The following is a 17,774-nucleotide window of genomic DNA, read 5'->3' as shown; positions in this document are numbered from 1 at the left end:
GGAAAATTATTCAGTCATAAACATGAATGAAAATCTGATACATGCTATAACCTGGATGAAACTTGAAGACATTATGCTAAGTGAAAGAAGCCAGACACAAAACGACAAAAATTGTATGATTCTACTTATATAAGGTGTATAGAATAAGCAAATTCATAGAGGCAGAAAGTAGATTAGAGGTTACCAGGTGCTGGGGGAAGGAGGAATGGAGAGTTACTGTGTAACGAGTAGAGTTTGTTAGGGCAATGAAAACATTTTGGAAATAGATAGTAGTGATGCAATTAATGCCAATGAACTATACACTTAAAAATAGTTAAAGTGGTAAATTTTATGTTATGGAAAAAATATAACAGGTTAAAAAAATGAAGTACTGATATATGATACAACATGGATGAACCTTGAAAACATTATGCTAAGTAAAAGATGCCAGTCATAAAAGACTACATATGATTCCATTTATATGAAATGTCCAGAATAGGCAAGTCTCTGAAGACAGTAAATAGATTAGAAATAGGCAAATCTACTCAGTGATGAAAAAGAATGAAATCTTGCCATTCGCAACAACATGGATAGAGTTAGAGAGTATTATGTTAAGTGAAATAAGTCAGTCAGAGAAAGGTATCATGATTTCACTCATGTGTAGAATTTGAGAAACACAACAGATAACATAGGGGAAGGGAAGGAAAAATAAGATAAAAACAGAGAGGGATACAAACCATAAGAGACTCTTAAGTACAGAGAACTGAGGGTTGCTGGAGACATTGGGGTTGGGGGTATGGGCTAAATGGGTGATGGGCATTAAGGAGGGCACTTGTTGGGATGAGCACTGGGTGTTACACGTAAGTGATGAGTCACTGGGCTCTACTCCTGAAGCCAAGATTACAATGTACGTTAACTAACTTGGAATTAAATTAAAAAACAGGCAAATATTTAAAGTCAGAAAATAAATTAGGAGTTGTTTAGGAACCCCTAAATAGAAAGATGGGGGAATGATAGATAAAGGGTATGGGGTTTGGGGGGTGATGAAAATGTCCTAAAATTGACTATTCTCATGGTTGCACGTATCTGTGAACATACTAAAAACCAGTGAATTGTATACCTTGAGGAGGTAGACTGTATGATATGTGAATTATATCTCAATAAAGCTGTTCTTAAAAAGTACCCAGAGAGAAAAGAAGAAATGACAGATTACAATTAAACAGAGTCAACAACAAGGGAAAGAAAGAGCCAGTGAAATAATATTTTCAATGTCCTGAGAGAATTTAACTGTCACCCTAGAACAGGGCACTCTAAGACATTTTCAGACAACAACAGTTTACTATCAAAAGATTCTCACTGAAAGAATATTCTAAAGGAAATTGATCTCAGATTGAAGGTCTGAGATGCAAAAACAAATGGTAAGCAAAGATATTGGCAAATAAGTGGGCAAATCTAAACAAACATCAACTGTGAAGATAATAATGATGTCAACTTCATGTGCGTGTGGAGAAGGGTGGAGAAGAATGAGATAGAACTAAAACAAGACAATAGCATATAATCTGGAAAGGCTTTGATCAGAGGTAAAGCGTTCTTAGGACCTTGCTTCATTTAAGATGAGGGTAAAGATACTGGTTACCTTTAGCCTCTATGAAAAATCATATTAGAAATTAAAACTGAGAAAAATTGAAATGTTTATTAATTCATTAAAAAATAATATGCCCATTACATGCTAACATAAATAACATATTCTATGAAAAATAACTATATTTTCCAGAAGAAAAACAGTAGGAAGAGTGACATTGTTGTACATTTTTACAATAAATATGCATGTTAAAATAGATACAATAACACCTAAAAGAACACACACAGAATGTATAACTAACTTCCAAACAAGAATAGGGGGAAAACCACAATCAATCGAAAATAACAGAGAAAGAGGGGGGAAAAAGGCAGAAAAAAGCCAATCATTTAGAAAGTTTCAAATAAGATCTTTGAATTTATTCCTAGTATATCAATAATCACTACACAGGTAAATAATTGTCTAGGTTAAAGACAAAAATCATCAAACAGGATTTAAAAATAAAATCTAGTTACATACTACTCAAAAGAGGCATCTAAGACATGAGGACAAAAAAAGAAAAAAAGATTAAGTAAAACCCCAAAAGATGGAAATATACCAAGCAACTACCATCCAAAATAAAGCCAGAGTAGCAATGTCAGTCTCCTACAAAACAGACTAAAACAAAAAGCATTTCCAATAACAAAGAGTTACTCCATGTTTATTTATTTGGGGGGGTGGGCAGAGAAAGAGGGAGGGAGAGAATCCCAAGCAGGCTTTGCATTCAGAGCAGAGCATAATGGGCTCAATCTCATGACAGTGATATCACGATGTGAGCCATATCAAGAGTCGGACACTTAAGCAACTGAGCCACCCAGGCACCCCAAAGAGTTACTCCATGATAACAGGTTTGATTCATCAGAATGATAAGAAAACTATAATTGGGCAAACACCTAATAACAGATTCAAAATAAATAAAGCAAAAACTGACAGAACTTTAAAGAAAAACTGACAAATCTGCCATCACAGTGGGAGATTTTCAACATACTTTACTCCATAATCGATAGACGGGCAGCAACAACAACAAATCCACAAGGAAACAGAAAATGTCAATTCCAATAACCTTCATTCCCTCACTCTACTTCAACAACTCTCTCGCCATGGTCACTCTGAATCTTGTCATCACACTGAACCATCGACTCCTGAACCTTAAACTCCAATGCAACAATTTCCTATTATTCCAGCTTTTAACCCCACTACAGGTCTTGACAATCACCAAAGCATTCCAAACCTCAGCTGTGTATGTTCCCAGTCTGCCCTCTTCTGTCTTCACCTACTTCCCCTTTCTATCTAGACTCCCTGGTCCATCAGTTCAATCATGCTCTTGTATTCTTATCTGACCTATCCTTTGCATATTAGTAACATTACATATCCATGCTCCCTAACCCCATCTGGGCCTTCAAAACTTCTGTCTCTAATCATCTCCCATTCCCATTTCCATCAGAAGCTATTTCAAAATGTATACTGTCTCCTCAAACATAGTATTTTATCTTCCCCTCCTCACTGTTAGAAGACTTTGCCTCCTACTTGAGTGAAAACTTGAAAAAAAATTACCACTGGGCAGGAACTCCCTCAACTGTGTCCCTTACTAACCCACACATGTATTAGCATCAACACCCATCCTTTTTCCTTATTGTCAGGAGAGGTATCTTGCTTCCTACAGAAAACAAATTCCTATAATTTTAACTCTGATCCCTAGTCTTATTTTGATGCCTTTCCTCTATACCACCACAGAACCCTGTGGATACTCTCATAGGATTTATCACCTTGTACTTATCTTTTCCCCTACTACCTTTAAAGATCTTCCAGGCTAAGTCTCTTACTAGGTAGCTTACCTCAGCAAAGTTATTTAGCTTTTCCACGCCTAGTTGTCTCTTCTCTAAAAAGGGAATGATACAATTTTGCCGTAAATCCTGGCTCTAGTCATGTGACCCTGGGTAATTATTTGACTTCTTTGTGCCTCAAGACTCCTCATCTCTAAAACAGAAAAACAAAGGGGCACCTGGGTGGTTCAGTTGGTTAAACGTCCAATTTTGGCTCAGGTCATGATCTCACAGTTCGTGGGTTCGAGCCTGTGTCAGGCTCTGTGCTAACAGCTCACAGCCTGGGGCCTACTTTGGATTCTGTGTCTCCCTCTCTCTCTGCCCCGCCCCTGCTCACACTCTGTCTCTCTCTCATTCTCTCTCTCTCAAAAAATAAAATAAAACGGGGGCACCCGGGTGGCTCAGTCTGTTAAGCATCCAACTTCAGCTCAGGTCACGATCTTGTGGTTCGTGAGTTCCAGCCCCACGTCAGGCTCTATGGTAACAGCTCAGAGCCTGGAGCCTACTTCAGAATCTGTGTCTCCCTCTCTCTCTGCCCCTCCCCCACTCGTGCTCTGTCTCTCTCTCAAAAATAAATAAACATTAAAAAAATTAATGGCACAAAAACAGACACTCAGATCAATGGAACAGAATAAATAAGCCAGAAATAGACCCACAAACATATGGCCAACTAATCTTTGACAAAGTAGGAAAGAATATCCGATGGAATAAAGACACTCTCTTCAGCAAATGGTGCTGGGAAAACTGAACAGTGACATGCAGAAAAGTGAACCTGGACCACTTTCTTACACCATACACAAAAATAAACTCAAAATGGATGAAAGACCTAAATGTAAGACAGGAAGCCATCAAAATACTTGAGGAGAAAGCAGGCAAAAACCTCTTTGACGTTGGCTGCAGCAACTTCTTACTCAACACATCTCCAGAGGCAAGGGAAACAAAAGCAAAAATGAACTATTGGGACCTCATCAAGATAAAAAGCTTCTGCACAGGGAAGGAAACAATTAGCAAAACTAAACGGCAACCGACAGAATAGGAGAAGATACTTGCAAACAATATATCAGATAAAGGGTTAGCATTCAAAATCTATAAAGAACTTATCAAATTCAACACCCAAAAAAACAAATAATCCAGTGAAGAAATGGGCAAAAGACATGAATAGACACTTCTCCAAAGAAGACATCCAGATGGTCAACTGACACATGAAAAAAATGCTCAGCATCACTCATCATCAGGCAAATACAAATCAAAACCACAATGAGATACCACCTTACACCTGTCAGAATGGCTAACATTAACAACTCAGGCAACAGCTGTGACGAGGATGTGGCGAAAGGAGAACACTTTTGCACTGCTGGTGGGAATGCAAACTGGTGCAGCCACTCTGGAAAACAGTATGGCAGTTCCTCAAAAATTAAAAATAGAACTACCCTATGACCCAGCAATTACACTACTAGGTATTTATCCAAGGGATACAGGTATGCTGTTTTGAAGGGGCACATGCACCTCTATATTTATAGCGGCACTATCCATAGCCATTGATGGATGAATGGATAAAGAAGATGTGGTATGTACATATACATACACAACGGAGTATTACTCAGCAATCAAAAAGAATGAAATTTTGCTACTTCCAACTATGTGGATGGAACTAGAGGGTATTATGCTAAGCGAAATCAGTCAAAGAAAGACAAAAATCATGACTTCACTCATATGAGGACTTTAAGATACAAAACAGATGAACATAGGGGAAGGGAAGCAAAAATAATATAAAAACAGGGAGGGGGTGAGGCACCTGGGTGGCCCAATCGGTTGAGCATCCACTTTGGCTCGGTCATGATCTCACGGTTTGTGAGTTCGAGGCCTGCGTCGGGCTCTGTGCTGTCAGCTCAGAGCCTGGAGCCTGCTTCGGATTCTGTGATTCCCTCTCTCTCTTCTCCTCCCCCACTCATGCTCTGTCCCTCTCTCTCTCTCAAAAAATGAATAAACGTTAAAAAAAATTAAAAAAAAAACATGGAGGGGGACAAAACATAAGAGACTCTTAAATATGGAGAACAGAGGGTTACTGGAGGGGTTGTGGGAAGGGGGATGGGCTAAATGGGTAAGGGGTATTAAGGAACCGACTCCTAAAATCATTGTCGCACTATATGCTAACTAACTTGGATGTAAATTTAAAAAATAAATTAAATTTAAAAAATTAAATAAAGCATTAAAAATTTTTAAAGAAAATAATAAAATAAGGATAAAAGCCTATATCTTGTAAGGTTGTCAAGAGACTTAAATGGGTTAAAACCACATTTTATCTCATGTATATTTTATACTTACACACATTTTAGTTTGGCCCAGCTAACTTTCTAGTGTTCACTAGTCACATGAGGTTAATGGCTACCATACTGGACAGCACAAGTACAGAAAATAGTAGGTGCTCAATAAACATTTTTTAAAAAGTAAGCTCTGTGTCTAACATGGGGCTTGAACTCATGACCCAAGATCAAGTCACATGTTTCACTGACTGAGCCAGCCAGATGCCCCTCAATATTTTTTTAAAGGAATGTTGATGTAAAAAAACATTGAATTTTAAAGGAATATTTCAGAACCCCAGGACTAGAAAAAATACATAATCCAATATTTTTTTTTACATTTTAAATCTCTGAAAATAGGACTAATCTTATAATTGATGCCGTATGACAGTTTTAATGACAGCACTTTTTAGTAGTGGTTCATAAGATAATGATGTCTCTTACAAGTGATGGCATCTTAGAGTTGATAAAATAACTGTATATAAAGCACCAAATGCCTAGCATATAAGCCTCACATATATTAACTATTATGTCTTACTGTTATTTGTATTTTCAATTCTAAATTCAATGTCTGGCATAGTATGCAGTTAATAAATGTTCATTAAGTGAATTTCTACAGGACGCCTTGTGCTCTAAAACTTTGTACATCTAAATCCAAATATATTATATGCCTTCCAAAACTACCTCCTTCCCTTTTATGTTCAAAGGTACCATCATTCTGAGCCATGCTGAGAAATGGCTCAGATCTTGATCTCCTGATCCTTTCCTTAATCCAGTTTAGGTACCAGATCCTGTCAATTCTTCCTTTATAATTTCCACCAAAACCTGTCCTTTCACTTTTTCATCCCCACTGCCACCTCCTTAGTTTAGGACAGTGGTTCTCAAACCTTTTGGTCTCAAGACTCTTTACGTTCTTAAAACTTAGAGGATCCCAAAGAGCTTTTGTTTATCTGGTTTATATCTATAGATACCCACCATATTAGAAATTAAAACTGAGAAATTTAAAAATGGTTATTAATCCATTAAAAAATAATAAACCCATTACATGCTAACATAAATGACATATTTTATGAAAAACAACTAATTCTCCAAAAAAAAAAAGACTAGAGTGACATTAATGTTTCAGACTTAATAGAATACAGCTGGATTCTCTGCTTCAGCACTAAACCTGGTGCCCTTTGTTTTCACTGAAGTAAATGAAGAAAATCCAGCCTCACAGACATGTAGTTGAAAAAGAAAGGAATATTTTAATAGCCTTTTCATAAAATGGTGTATATTAGTCTTGATAAGTGGTAGTCTCTTAAGGGTTAGCCGCAATGTGGAATCTGAAACCTTATCAATGAACTCTTTGTACTGTTCTATTAAAATTCATTGGTGTATAAAATTAAAGTCTGTTGAAAAAACATTAAAGAAATAAAGTCTTTTGAAAAAGTATTACGTAAATAAATAAAATTCATTGATATATCTTGCATTTTGAATGGATCTTTTACCCATGTATAATTTTATAACATCATACTTAGTCATCTGGAAAAGACTGGTTTATTGAGTTATACCAAGCTTCCAAATATTGACACATTTCATTACAATTCACATTTATTATTATTGTTACCAATCTCATCAGAAAAGTTTAAGTATTGGGAAGCTGTCAAGTTCACAGTGGTAGATACAAATTTTCCCAACTCATAATTTTCACTTGAAAGCTCAAATCAGTGGGAACAAATACTTCAAGTTGTTTCCTTTGAAATGACAGGCTGGCTTTTCATTTTTGAGAAAACATCTGCCAAATACCCACATCTGAATAACCATAGTTTAAACGTCAGTCATTCAAGTAAAAATGGTATTCCATGAAGAAAGCAGCTAGTTTAGCTCACAACTCAATCACATAAGTGCTATTCCTCAGGACAACAATTGTACTTTAGTACACAGAAGGGATTTATTTGTATCTCCTATTTCATCACACAGAATATTAAAAACATACCTCAAAGGTTGAAATTTAGTAAAATTAATGCATTATTTTTTACTGCTTCATTTGAGAGATTAAGAGAAACTAGCATTTTTGTTTTTTACTACAGTGAAGAACAAAATGACCATTAATACAGTTTGGCCCCACTGCCCTGATTCTGGCGAAGGCACCAGTGAGAGAGTGAGAGAGAAAGAGAGAGCACAAACTGGGGAGGGGCAGAAAGAGAGGGAGACACAGAATCGAAGCAGGTTCCAGGCTCCAAGCTGTCAGCACAGAACCCAACGCGGGGCTCGAACTCACAAACCATGAGATCATGACCTGAGCTGAACTCAGACGCTTAACCAACTGAGCCACCCAGTCGCCCCTCAGGCACCAGTTATATTCACCATTACTTTATAGCACCATCAGTGCAAATGCCAACACAATGAAAATAGCAGATAACATCTTGACATTGCTATGAAAATAATTTTGACCTCTCAGAACTCCTGAATCAGGGAGACTCAAGGGGCCCACAAATCATATTTGAGCATTTCTAGTCTAGGACTTCATCACTTTATACCTGGATTATCATATTAGTCTCCTAACTATTCTTCCCAACACTAGCCTCTCTCCTTATTCATATTGTTTGGCATACTAAACACAACTTCCAACAATTCTGCTTTCAACATGTTCTTCCCAAAAATTATCACTGATTTCCCCACTGGATAGAGGATAAAGTTCAAATTCTTTAGCATCACCTTAAGACCTCTACAATCTTTCCTCATCCAACTTTTTCAGCCCTACCTTCCACCACTGCCTGACACAACTGTAGTTAAGTCAGACTGATCTATTGAAGTTCTCTGGGAACAAAATTTACACAGCTAATAACTTTGCTTAAAATGTTCCTGTCATATGAAATATTTCCTTTTATCAAATCTCACATCCTATTCAACCTTCAAGGACTAGCTTGACGCCCACATACTTTATTTATGATGCTTTTTCTAATCACTCTGGTTTACAGTGCTCTCTTCCTTCTTGGAAAAGTCACAGCAATTATTATCCCCACATTGTCATATACTATCTTTGATAATTTAACTCTTAAGATATTATTTAACTTTATGTACTTTCCTTAATCCCCCAAACTGGATTTTAAATCCCTGGAATACAGAAACTCTCTGCTAAACTTTTAATCTTCTACAATGCCTAGTACAATGCAACAAATACAGTGAAAACATCAATTTTTAAAAGTAAAATCAATGAATGAATTTCCTTTCCAAAGCCAAGAGGAATTTGGTTAAATGAATGATTCACACGGTCTATGAACTACTGATGGCCCTTGAAAGTCTTCCAGGTGGAGAGTAGATTGATTTCTTAGAGTTACTAATGTTTTCAAGGGGAATAATTATGCTATTTCATCAAAATCAGTCCACTAGTATCTCATCAAAAGCAATACTCTCCTCATTAATTCTGATGAGGTTTTTGCAGTGGTAATACAAGAAAATGTAGAATAAGTGACCCACAGGACTCTGTTAAAGTGGTTTTAAAGGGAAAAGATTACAATCACTGCCCTAAATTAGCAGAGACTCCAATGTGGAGTTGATTCTATCTGTAACATTTTATTTCCTTAAAAGAAAATATAAAGCAAATATGGTAAAAACTTTGTTAATATGAAAGACAGGTGCAAGAGTGTTATGCTTTATACTTTTCTATATGTTTAACATTTTATTTTTATTTTTTTTAATGTTTATTTTTAATTTTTTTGATGTTTATTTTTGAGAGAGATAGCACAAGCAGGGGAGGGGCAGAGAGGGAGGGAGACATAGAATCCTAAGCAGGCTCCAGGCTCTGAGCTGTCAGCCCAGAGCCCGACGCAGGGCTCTAACTCACAGGTTGTGAGATCATGACCTGAGCCGAGGGGAACACTCAACCAACTGAGCCACCCAGGAGCCCCTTTTTTTAAAATGTTTATTACTTATTTTTTGAGAGAGAAAGAGAGAGAGAGAGAAAGAGAGAGAGAGAGAAAGAGACAGAGACAGAGCATGAGCTGGGGAGGGGCAGAGAGAGAGGGAGACACAGAATCCAAAGTAGGCTCTGGCTCTGAGCTGTCAGCACAGAGTCCAACATGGGGCTCAAACTCACGAACCAGGAGATCATGACCTGAGCCGAAGTCAGAGTCTTAACCAACTGAGCGACCCAGGTGCCGCTGACTTTTAAAATAAGGAAAAACAGGGGCAACTAAGTGCCTCAGTCAGTTAAGCCTCCAACTTCAGCTCAGGTCATGATCTCACGGTTCATGAGTTCAAGCCCGGCATCGAGCTCTCTGCTGGCTATCTGCTATTGGCATAGACCCGGCTTTGGATCCTCTGTCCCTCTATCTCTCTGCCTTTCCCTGCTCACGTTCTCTCTCTCTCTCTCTCTCTCTCTCTCTCTCTCTCTCTCTCTATCAGTAAATAAATAAATAAATAAACAAACAAACTTAAAAAACTTAAAAAAATATTTAAAATAAGGAAAAACAGGGCACTGGGGTGGCTCAGCCGGTTGAGCATCCAACTCTCAGTTTTGGCTCAGGTCATGATCTCATGGGTTCATGAGTTTGAGCCCTGTGTCTGACAGCACAGAGCCTGCTTGGGATTTCTCTCTCTCTTCCCTTCCCCAGCTCATGTGCATGCGTGCTCTGCCTCACTCTCTCAATAAATAAATTAACATTTAAAAATAAAAATAAGGAAAAACTCATTGTGTGGCACTTTGAAGCACACATCATGTGTCAATATACAAGAGCGTACCATTTGATTGATGCATGATGTTGTCCAATTTTTACTTACCAGTGCATCATCTTCCAATGAGGCAAAAAAGAAGCCATAGAGTAAGTTAATTTGCTCCTTGTGATCAATGAAGTCAAACATAGCAACCAGCCAACGATAAAAAAGTACCTATCAAGAGACAAAATGCTTATCTTTAGAGAAATATAACTGGCACAGGAGAGAGCTTAATTGCCCACTCAGGGTTGTTTTAGAAGCCTCTAGCACAAAGTAGGATAATAGATTTTATATCTCAGTAAAAAATTTCTGCTTGAGCAGAGTCCCTGCATCAAGTTATATTGTTCCAAAACCACAGGCTTTCCACAAAAAGCCACTGCCATTACTCCATAAGTGGCTCTTCCTTGCCAGCCCTTAAGTGGTTCTGAAGGACTTATCATCAAAGTGTTTAAAAAGATTACCTTGGTGCTACCAGAACACTTGCCAACACAAAGCCAGGAGACCGCCTTAACCACAGAATCTTCTGATATTAGAGTTGTTGGAATCATGCACTTCAATATCCGAGTGTTTACAACATTTCCTGGAAAGCAGACAAAACTACAAATTAAACTACATTTTAGAATCTTGTTTATTACTTTACTATTATTCACTTAGTCCCAAAAAATCTCACTGTATACTGAAGGCAATAAACAACAGTAATATTTGATAGATCTCTTATCATCATTTCAAAATATAGTTTCAAAAAAAATGTACCTTTAACTTCTAATATAAACTATAAAGCAAATTCTTGGACTCTATATTTCTATTTAAAAAAGGAGGATGAGTACAGGGTTTCTCTTTGGGGTGATGAAAATGTGTGGGAATTAGAAAGTGGTGATGATTGTACAACTCTGTGAATATGCTAAAAAAAATCCTGAACTGCATACTTGAAGAGTGAATTCTATGGAATGTGAATTATACTTCAAAAAAAGCCTTACAAATTTCAAAGATTATTTTTTATTTAGTTATTATTTTTTAATGGCACAATAGATTCTTATTTAAAGCTACAGACAGACATCTTGCATGAGCTGCTTCATTTAAGAATAAATATATTTGTATTCTCCATCCCTCCCAAAAAGTGGGGAGGACAGCAGAATGAAACAGCTATTCTTGGAATTAGCTGGCAGTAATATCATTCTATACTGGTCCAATCTTTCCATCATACTCTCTGGCTTCCATGGTATACTCCCATCTGGTAATAGAAGTGATGCTGCAAATAGCTTTGTATACACCCTATATCAATTTCTGCTTATGAAGGTTTCAAGAATTAAATGCATATCTCATCAATTTTTTTGGTACGTAAACATTGTTTCATTTGCATTATAATGTAATCACACCAGTCACTGAAAAAACAACTATTCTCAACTTCTCATGCAAATAGAATTTTCAAAAGCATCTTGGATACATGTCTTTAACCACTGTTTCACATGCATTACAGTGTGCTGATCACATCCATTCACTATAATAACACAGTTCTCACTTCTGCAATTAGCATTCTTAGAAATTATCTTATACAGTTTGTTTTAGATGTATTCTAGGATGATGATCACATCCATTTATGGAAATAACACTGATCTTAATTTGGCCCGTAGGTAACATCCTCAGAAACATCTTACACGCATCTTTTTTTTTCCCCTGAGGGTGAAGACCTCTATTTTTTAAATAAAAATTACATATATTTAAGATGTATAGCATGATGATATCATACGCATATACATAGTGAAATGATTACTACAGCCAAGATAATTTACAATTATCTCCTCACATTGTTAACATTTGTGTGTGTGCGGTGAGAGCACCTGAAATCTACTCTCTGACCAAATTTCCCATATTCAATACAATATTATTAACTATTGGGGCACCTGGGTGGCTCAGTCAGTTGAGCATCTGACTTTGGCTCAGGTCCTGATCTCACTGTTCGCAAGTTCAAGCCCCACATCGGGCTCTGTGATGACAGCTCAGAGCCTAGAGCCTGCTTCAGATTCTGTGTGTGTCTCTCTCTCAGTCTCTCCCCCACTCACACTCTGTCTCTCTCTCTCTCTCTCTCTCTCTCAAAAATAAACATTAAAAACAATATTAACTATAATCATCATGCTATACATTAGGTTTCTAAATTTATTCATTCTACATATACCTCAATTTCTACTCCATCATTCTGTGGAGAAGGAAGGAAGCAGCGATGGCAGGTGATGAATCACAAGAATAAAAATCTCTCTATTCCACTATGGTTCCTTGTTTTCATTTCTCTTTTCTCCCTTACTCCCATCCCCAACTCTTCTAAAGTTTAAAACAGTCTGACCACTAACACTTCACACATGTACCAAATTCAAAGGGTGAATTCAATAGACTTAATACTTACTTCCCAGCAACTTTTTAATTTCTAAAGTGTCTGAAGTCCTTTTTTCAAAACTTTATTAACTTTGAGAGAGAGAGAGAGAGAGAGAGCGCAAACAGGGGAGAGGCAGAGAGGGAGAGACGGAATCCCAAGGAGGCTCTACACTATCAGCGCAGAGCCCAACACAGGCTCAATCTCATGAACCATGAGGTCATGACCTGAGCCAAAATCCAGAGTCAGAAGCTTAACTGACTGCACCCCAAAGTCCTTTTGTACTTAACTATGAAATTTGTAGCACACCTGCCCCTGAATATGCATTTCAACTTAGCAAAAGAGCTATATGTAAAGATATAGTAGTGATGGAGGGTATCACAGAAATAGCAAAAAGGAGAAAAACAATTAAGGAGGCCACATTTCACATCTCCAATTCCAGCTTAACAGAAAAATGAAGTTAGAATAGAAAGAAAGAGATTATTTTTAAAATTGCCATATACTAGTTTCCAAGGCTGAGGCATGCATTTGCCACAAGACCTGACAAACATCATGAAAACCTTCTAACCATTACTTTCTAAGGTATCAAAAAAAGAGAAATTCCAAAATAGAAAATACTTGTATATTCCATACATGTTTTAAGGGGAGAAGAAATAGAATTCACAATAGACACTGATTAGTTAAACATGGATTCCTGGAGGGGCATCTGGGTGGCCCAATCGGTTAAGTGTCCAACTTTGGCTCAGATCATGATCTCCTGCTTCATAAGTTCGAGCCCTGCGTAAGGTTCTGTGCTGACAACTCAGAGTCTGGAGCCTACTTCAGATTCTGTGTCTCCCTCTCTCTCTGCCCCTCCCCCACTTGTGCTCACTCTCTCTCTGTCTCTCAAAAATAAATAAAACATTTAAAAAATTAAACATGGATTCCTGAAAAGATATTAGAACCAAAAAATTTAGGGGCACCTGGGTGGCTCAGTCGATTAAGCATCCAACTTCAGCTCAGGTCATGATCTCGCAGTTCATGAGTTCGAGCCCCAAGTTGGGCTCTGTTCTGACAGCTCAGAGCCCGGAGCCTACTTTGAGTTCTGTGTTTCCCTCTCTCTCTGCCCCTCCCCCACTCTCATTCTGTCTCTCTCTGTGTCTCAAAAATAAATAAAACGTCATAAATAAAAAAAAAAAAAACGTTGAAAAATAAATAAAACGTTAAAAAATAAAAGAACCAAAAAATCCGAAACCACTTAAAAGAGCCAATTTTATCAGGTCAAATTTAACTTTGTGGGAAAACACAGAGAATTAATCAAGTAAAGGTAGAGAACTAAAATACCTGGGAGTCATATTTTGATTTCAGCTAGTAATGTGTTGTTGCTTTAAAACCTACACCCCTAAAAACATGATGCTAGGGTATACACAAAGGAACCCAATATGCAAGGGCCAGGAAATAATATATAAAGCAACCAGTTTTGACAGATGTCTTAACAGTTCAAAAAAAAAAAAAAAGTAGAAAGCCCAATAGCAGTGTGGTACGGTATAAACACTAGAAGGGGAGTTAGAAGATCGAAGTTCCCCAGTTCTAACTCTGACATTAAGCAAGTCTCTTTAACCACTCTGAGTCTCAGTTTCCTCACCTTTAAAATGAAGATGTTCAAGGCCTTAAATACCTTCTGAGTCTGAATTTGGATGAGAGTAGGTTAAAAGGTTCTTGTCAAGTAAAAAAGAATACGGGTCAGGTGTTATTTCTAAGAACTCCTCCTCCATTCAAAATGCACTTAGAAGAGGAAAGGAATCATTTCCACAAAAACAAAAGCATATTGTCTGTTAGATCATAGACACTATAAAGGAAACAGTATCAACAGGGACTTGTCATAGGCAAGTAAACCTAAAAGCAATGATACAGATCAAGTGATCTCTTAAACTGCCTTTTAGCAGCATTATTTAAAGTATTATCTATGCTTCTTAAGAGAAATACTAAAAATGACTCCCATATATTTGGAGATAAGAGTCTATACATTCTATTTGTAAAGACATGTGATAACTAACCATTCTCAACATATGCACACAGAAACTTTTGGTTCATAAGGTAGCTTGAACACAAGAAAGGTCCATTTTATAATCTTACCAAATTGGCTTTATGAAGAGAATAGTACAAATAAGGAACTACAGCTGATACCAATAAACAATCTAATTCAAAGTCTGGAAGGCAAAACTAACTGCAAACTGATGACAAATGTATCCCCTTGACATACCAAATTTGCCACTAAGTGCCACATTTAGTAGAATGTCAATTCCTTCTGGAGCTAAGCCACTCTTCCAAGCCACATTTTCCACAGTTTTCAAGTGTTTTTCCAAGGTTTTATCTCTACTCCGTGAAGTTTCAACAGGACCTGGAAAAAGGAACAATATTAAATAGTGGGACCTTTAAAATTCTTTCAGTCTTCAACCTCAACAGTTGCAACTTGGGATACTATAAAGAAATAGCTTTATGTTAAAAATGTCTTCCCCAAAATGTTTCAAAGCCTTTAAAATTCTATAATATTTAACAGCAATGGAGCAATAGCACCTTCAGTGAGGAAAACTGAATCATGCTCTGGCATCTCTGATCTAAAGTAACTAAAAGCACTGAACTTAGACTATAAGCTGATCCAGTACTAGGGCAGTAGTTCCCAAACTTTGCTGCAAATTGGAATCACCTAAGGAGGCTTTTAAAAATCCTGATGCCCAGACTGCATTCCACACCAATAAAATCAGAATGTCTAAGACTGGATGCCAGGCATCAATGTTTTTTTTAAAGATTCTCAGATAATCTCAATGTGCAGCAGTTTGGAAACCACACTGCCAAGAGTTTGTTTTGTTGTTGTATCCCTAGTACCCAACATACTGACATTAGTAACTGCTCAATAAATGCCTATTAAATAAAAAAAAGCATGAATGAACAAAAATATGCTTTCCTTTAAAAATCCATTAAGGGAGCACCTGGGTGGCTCAGTGGGTTGAGCATCCCACTCTTGGTTTTGGCTCAGGTCGTGATTTCCCAGTTCATGAGTTTCAGCCTCACAATGGGCTCTGTGCTGATGGTGCTGGGCCTGCTTGGGACTCTCTCTCTCTCTCCCCCTCTCTCTCTCTGCGCCTCCCCCGCTCATGCTTTCTCTCTCTCAAAATAAATAAAGTTAAAAAAATATTTAAAAAATTAAAATCCATAAGTAAAAGGCGTAGGATATTTTTTTACAGAAATAGAACTTTCATAAGAAAAATTATCTGTCTTACCTTTCTCAAAGTATCTCACTGCTCTTTTCAGAGCATCTTCTGCTTCATCATCAGCATGTCCATAATCTTTCACTGGATCGTTTTGTCCATGTTTTAAGCTGCACTTTGAGTCATTTAGGTCCTCTTCTTTCAAGGCCAAGAGATTAGTCTTATAACTATCACTATCTTGTGAAGTCCTCTTTTGTGCCTTAGAGTCCTTAACTCTCTTTTGAGGTGACATTATTGCACATGTTCTATACAGAAACAAGTGTGAAGTTACCATTAAACAGGCAAACCATCCCTTTTTACTCCACAAAGACAGGAACCATATCTGCCTTGTATTCCCAAACATTCAGTACACGATAACTATCACACAAGCAGCATACACACAAAATACCTGACAACAATCCTGGCAACAAAGTCTATAGGTTAACTTGCACAGAAAGCCCTTGACCTAAATAGGAATAGGGAGAAACAACTCTCCAAGGTAACATTTACCAGTTGAACTTGACTTATTGTGGAAAAAAAGAACACAAGCAACATAGCAAGCTCTCTTAAAATGGCTCCATCACACAATAAGTCCAAAACTATTCCATCTTATACATTCAATCTCACTTTCTCCACTCACTCCTATATTTCTCCACCCTCCTTGATTTTGCTTTTAATATTTTATGCTCACCACTTTGTGAGTGCTAAGTTAAAACTGCACAGTTCAAAAGTCAAACTGGTGACCAAACTAAGGATTCTCACAACAGAATTATTCCCCATGAACTCATTTATTCCATAAATAATTGTTGATCAACTATATCCAAAGCACAGTTCTAGTTACCAGGGATAAGATAACAAAACAGTCAAGGTCTCTACCCTAATGAAACTTATGGGGGTAGCGTGGGGAGGAGTGTGAAAGAGGGGAGTGATACCATCTGATTTGTTGTAAGACCGTTTCAGCTGCAGTGTGGAGAAAAGAATGTTAGGGGATCAAGGAGTGAAAACAGACCAATTTTTAAGTCTTGCAGAAGTCCAGAAGACATATGACTGTAGTCTGAACTAGGCCTAAAACAGAGGTGGAAGAGGTAGAAAATGACTGATATGTTTTGGAGATGGACTGGGCAAGGCCGTGATAAAAGAACTGGATGTAGGGAAAGAAAAGCTAAGAGAGGATCCCAGAATGCCTTTTAAGTTTTGGCCTCAAATAGGAAAAACTAAGGAAATGGTCGGAAAGACACTTACTCAATCCCACCTCCCTACAACATATGAGGCCGGAGCAGGAGAGCAATACGTGTATCTAAGCCAATGGGAAGTTCCAGGTTCTGAGTAGTTTCCTAGGGTACTAGAAAAGAAGGGAGGGATAGCAGCTTCTGAACCCATCCAGTTGAACCGTCCCATCATCGCTTCCCATGAACCCGCCCCTTCACAGCCTGCCCCAGCAGAGAGCGGACTTGGCCATGGTGACTCACCCACTAGACAGATACCTGGGCTGGGGAAAAATCCGACCCCAGCCACACCTTGTAGGAGAGTCCTGCTCAGAAATCAGGAGATTCCCTCCGCTCTGAGGGCCCCCATTTCGCGCAGCCTTTAAAAGTACCTCACCTGTTCGAGCCCCGTGTCGGGCTCTGTGCTGACAGCTCAGAGCCTGGAGCCTGCTTCCAATTCGATGCCTCCCACTCTCTCTCTGCCTCTCCCCTACTCACGTTCTGTCTCTCTTAAAAGAAAAAGAAAAAGAAAAAGAAAAAGAAAAAGAAAAAGAAAAAG

The 17,774-nt window shown here is 37.8% G+C and overlaps 1 protein-coding gene across 4 annotated transcripts in view; it reads right to left on the bottom strand.

Moving 5' to 3' along the window:
• The window catches only part of CENPI (centromere protein I), an 80,256-nt gene extending 62,513 nt beyond the window's left edge, over nt 1–17,743 (bottom strand). For 3 of the 4 annotated variants that reach the window (XM_049644055.1, XM_049644058.1, XM_049644059.1), the window contains exons 1-4: nt 16,044–17,443; nt 15,026–15,163; nt 10,880–10,998; nt 10,485–10,592 (exon numbers count right to left, since the gene is read on the bottom strand). In XM_049644055.1, the coding sequence (XP_049500012.1) occupies nt 10,485–10,592; nt 10,880–10,998; nt 15,026–15,163; nt 16,044–16,374 (696 nt within the window). In that variant the 5' untranslated portion in view covers nt 16,375–17,443. Of the gene's footprint in view, nt 1–10,484; nt 10,593–10,879; nt 10,999–15,025; nt 15,164–16,043; nt 17,444–17,612 lie in introns of those variants that run through there. The other variant, XM_049644056.1, reaches the window with a different exon arrangement.
• Nucleotides 17,744–17,774: the final 31 nt, after the last annotated feature.

The sequence above is a fragment of the Panthera uncia genome, chromosome X (genome assembly GCF_023721935.1).
Source record: "Panthera uncia isolate 11264 chromosome X, Puncia_PCG_1.0, whole genome shotgun sequence".
NCBI lineage: Eukaryota > Metazoa > Chordata > Mammalia > Carnivora > Felidae > Panthera > Panthera uncia.
This window is presented reverse-complemented; position numbering and strand designations above follow the sequence as displayed.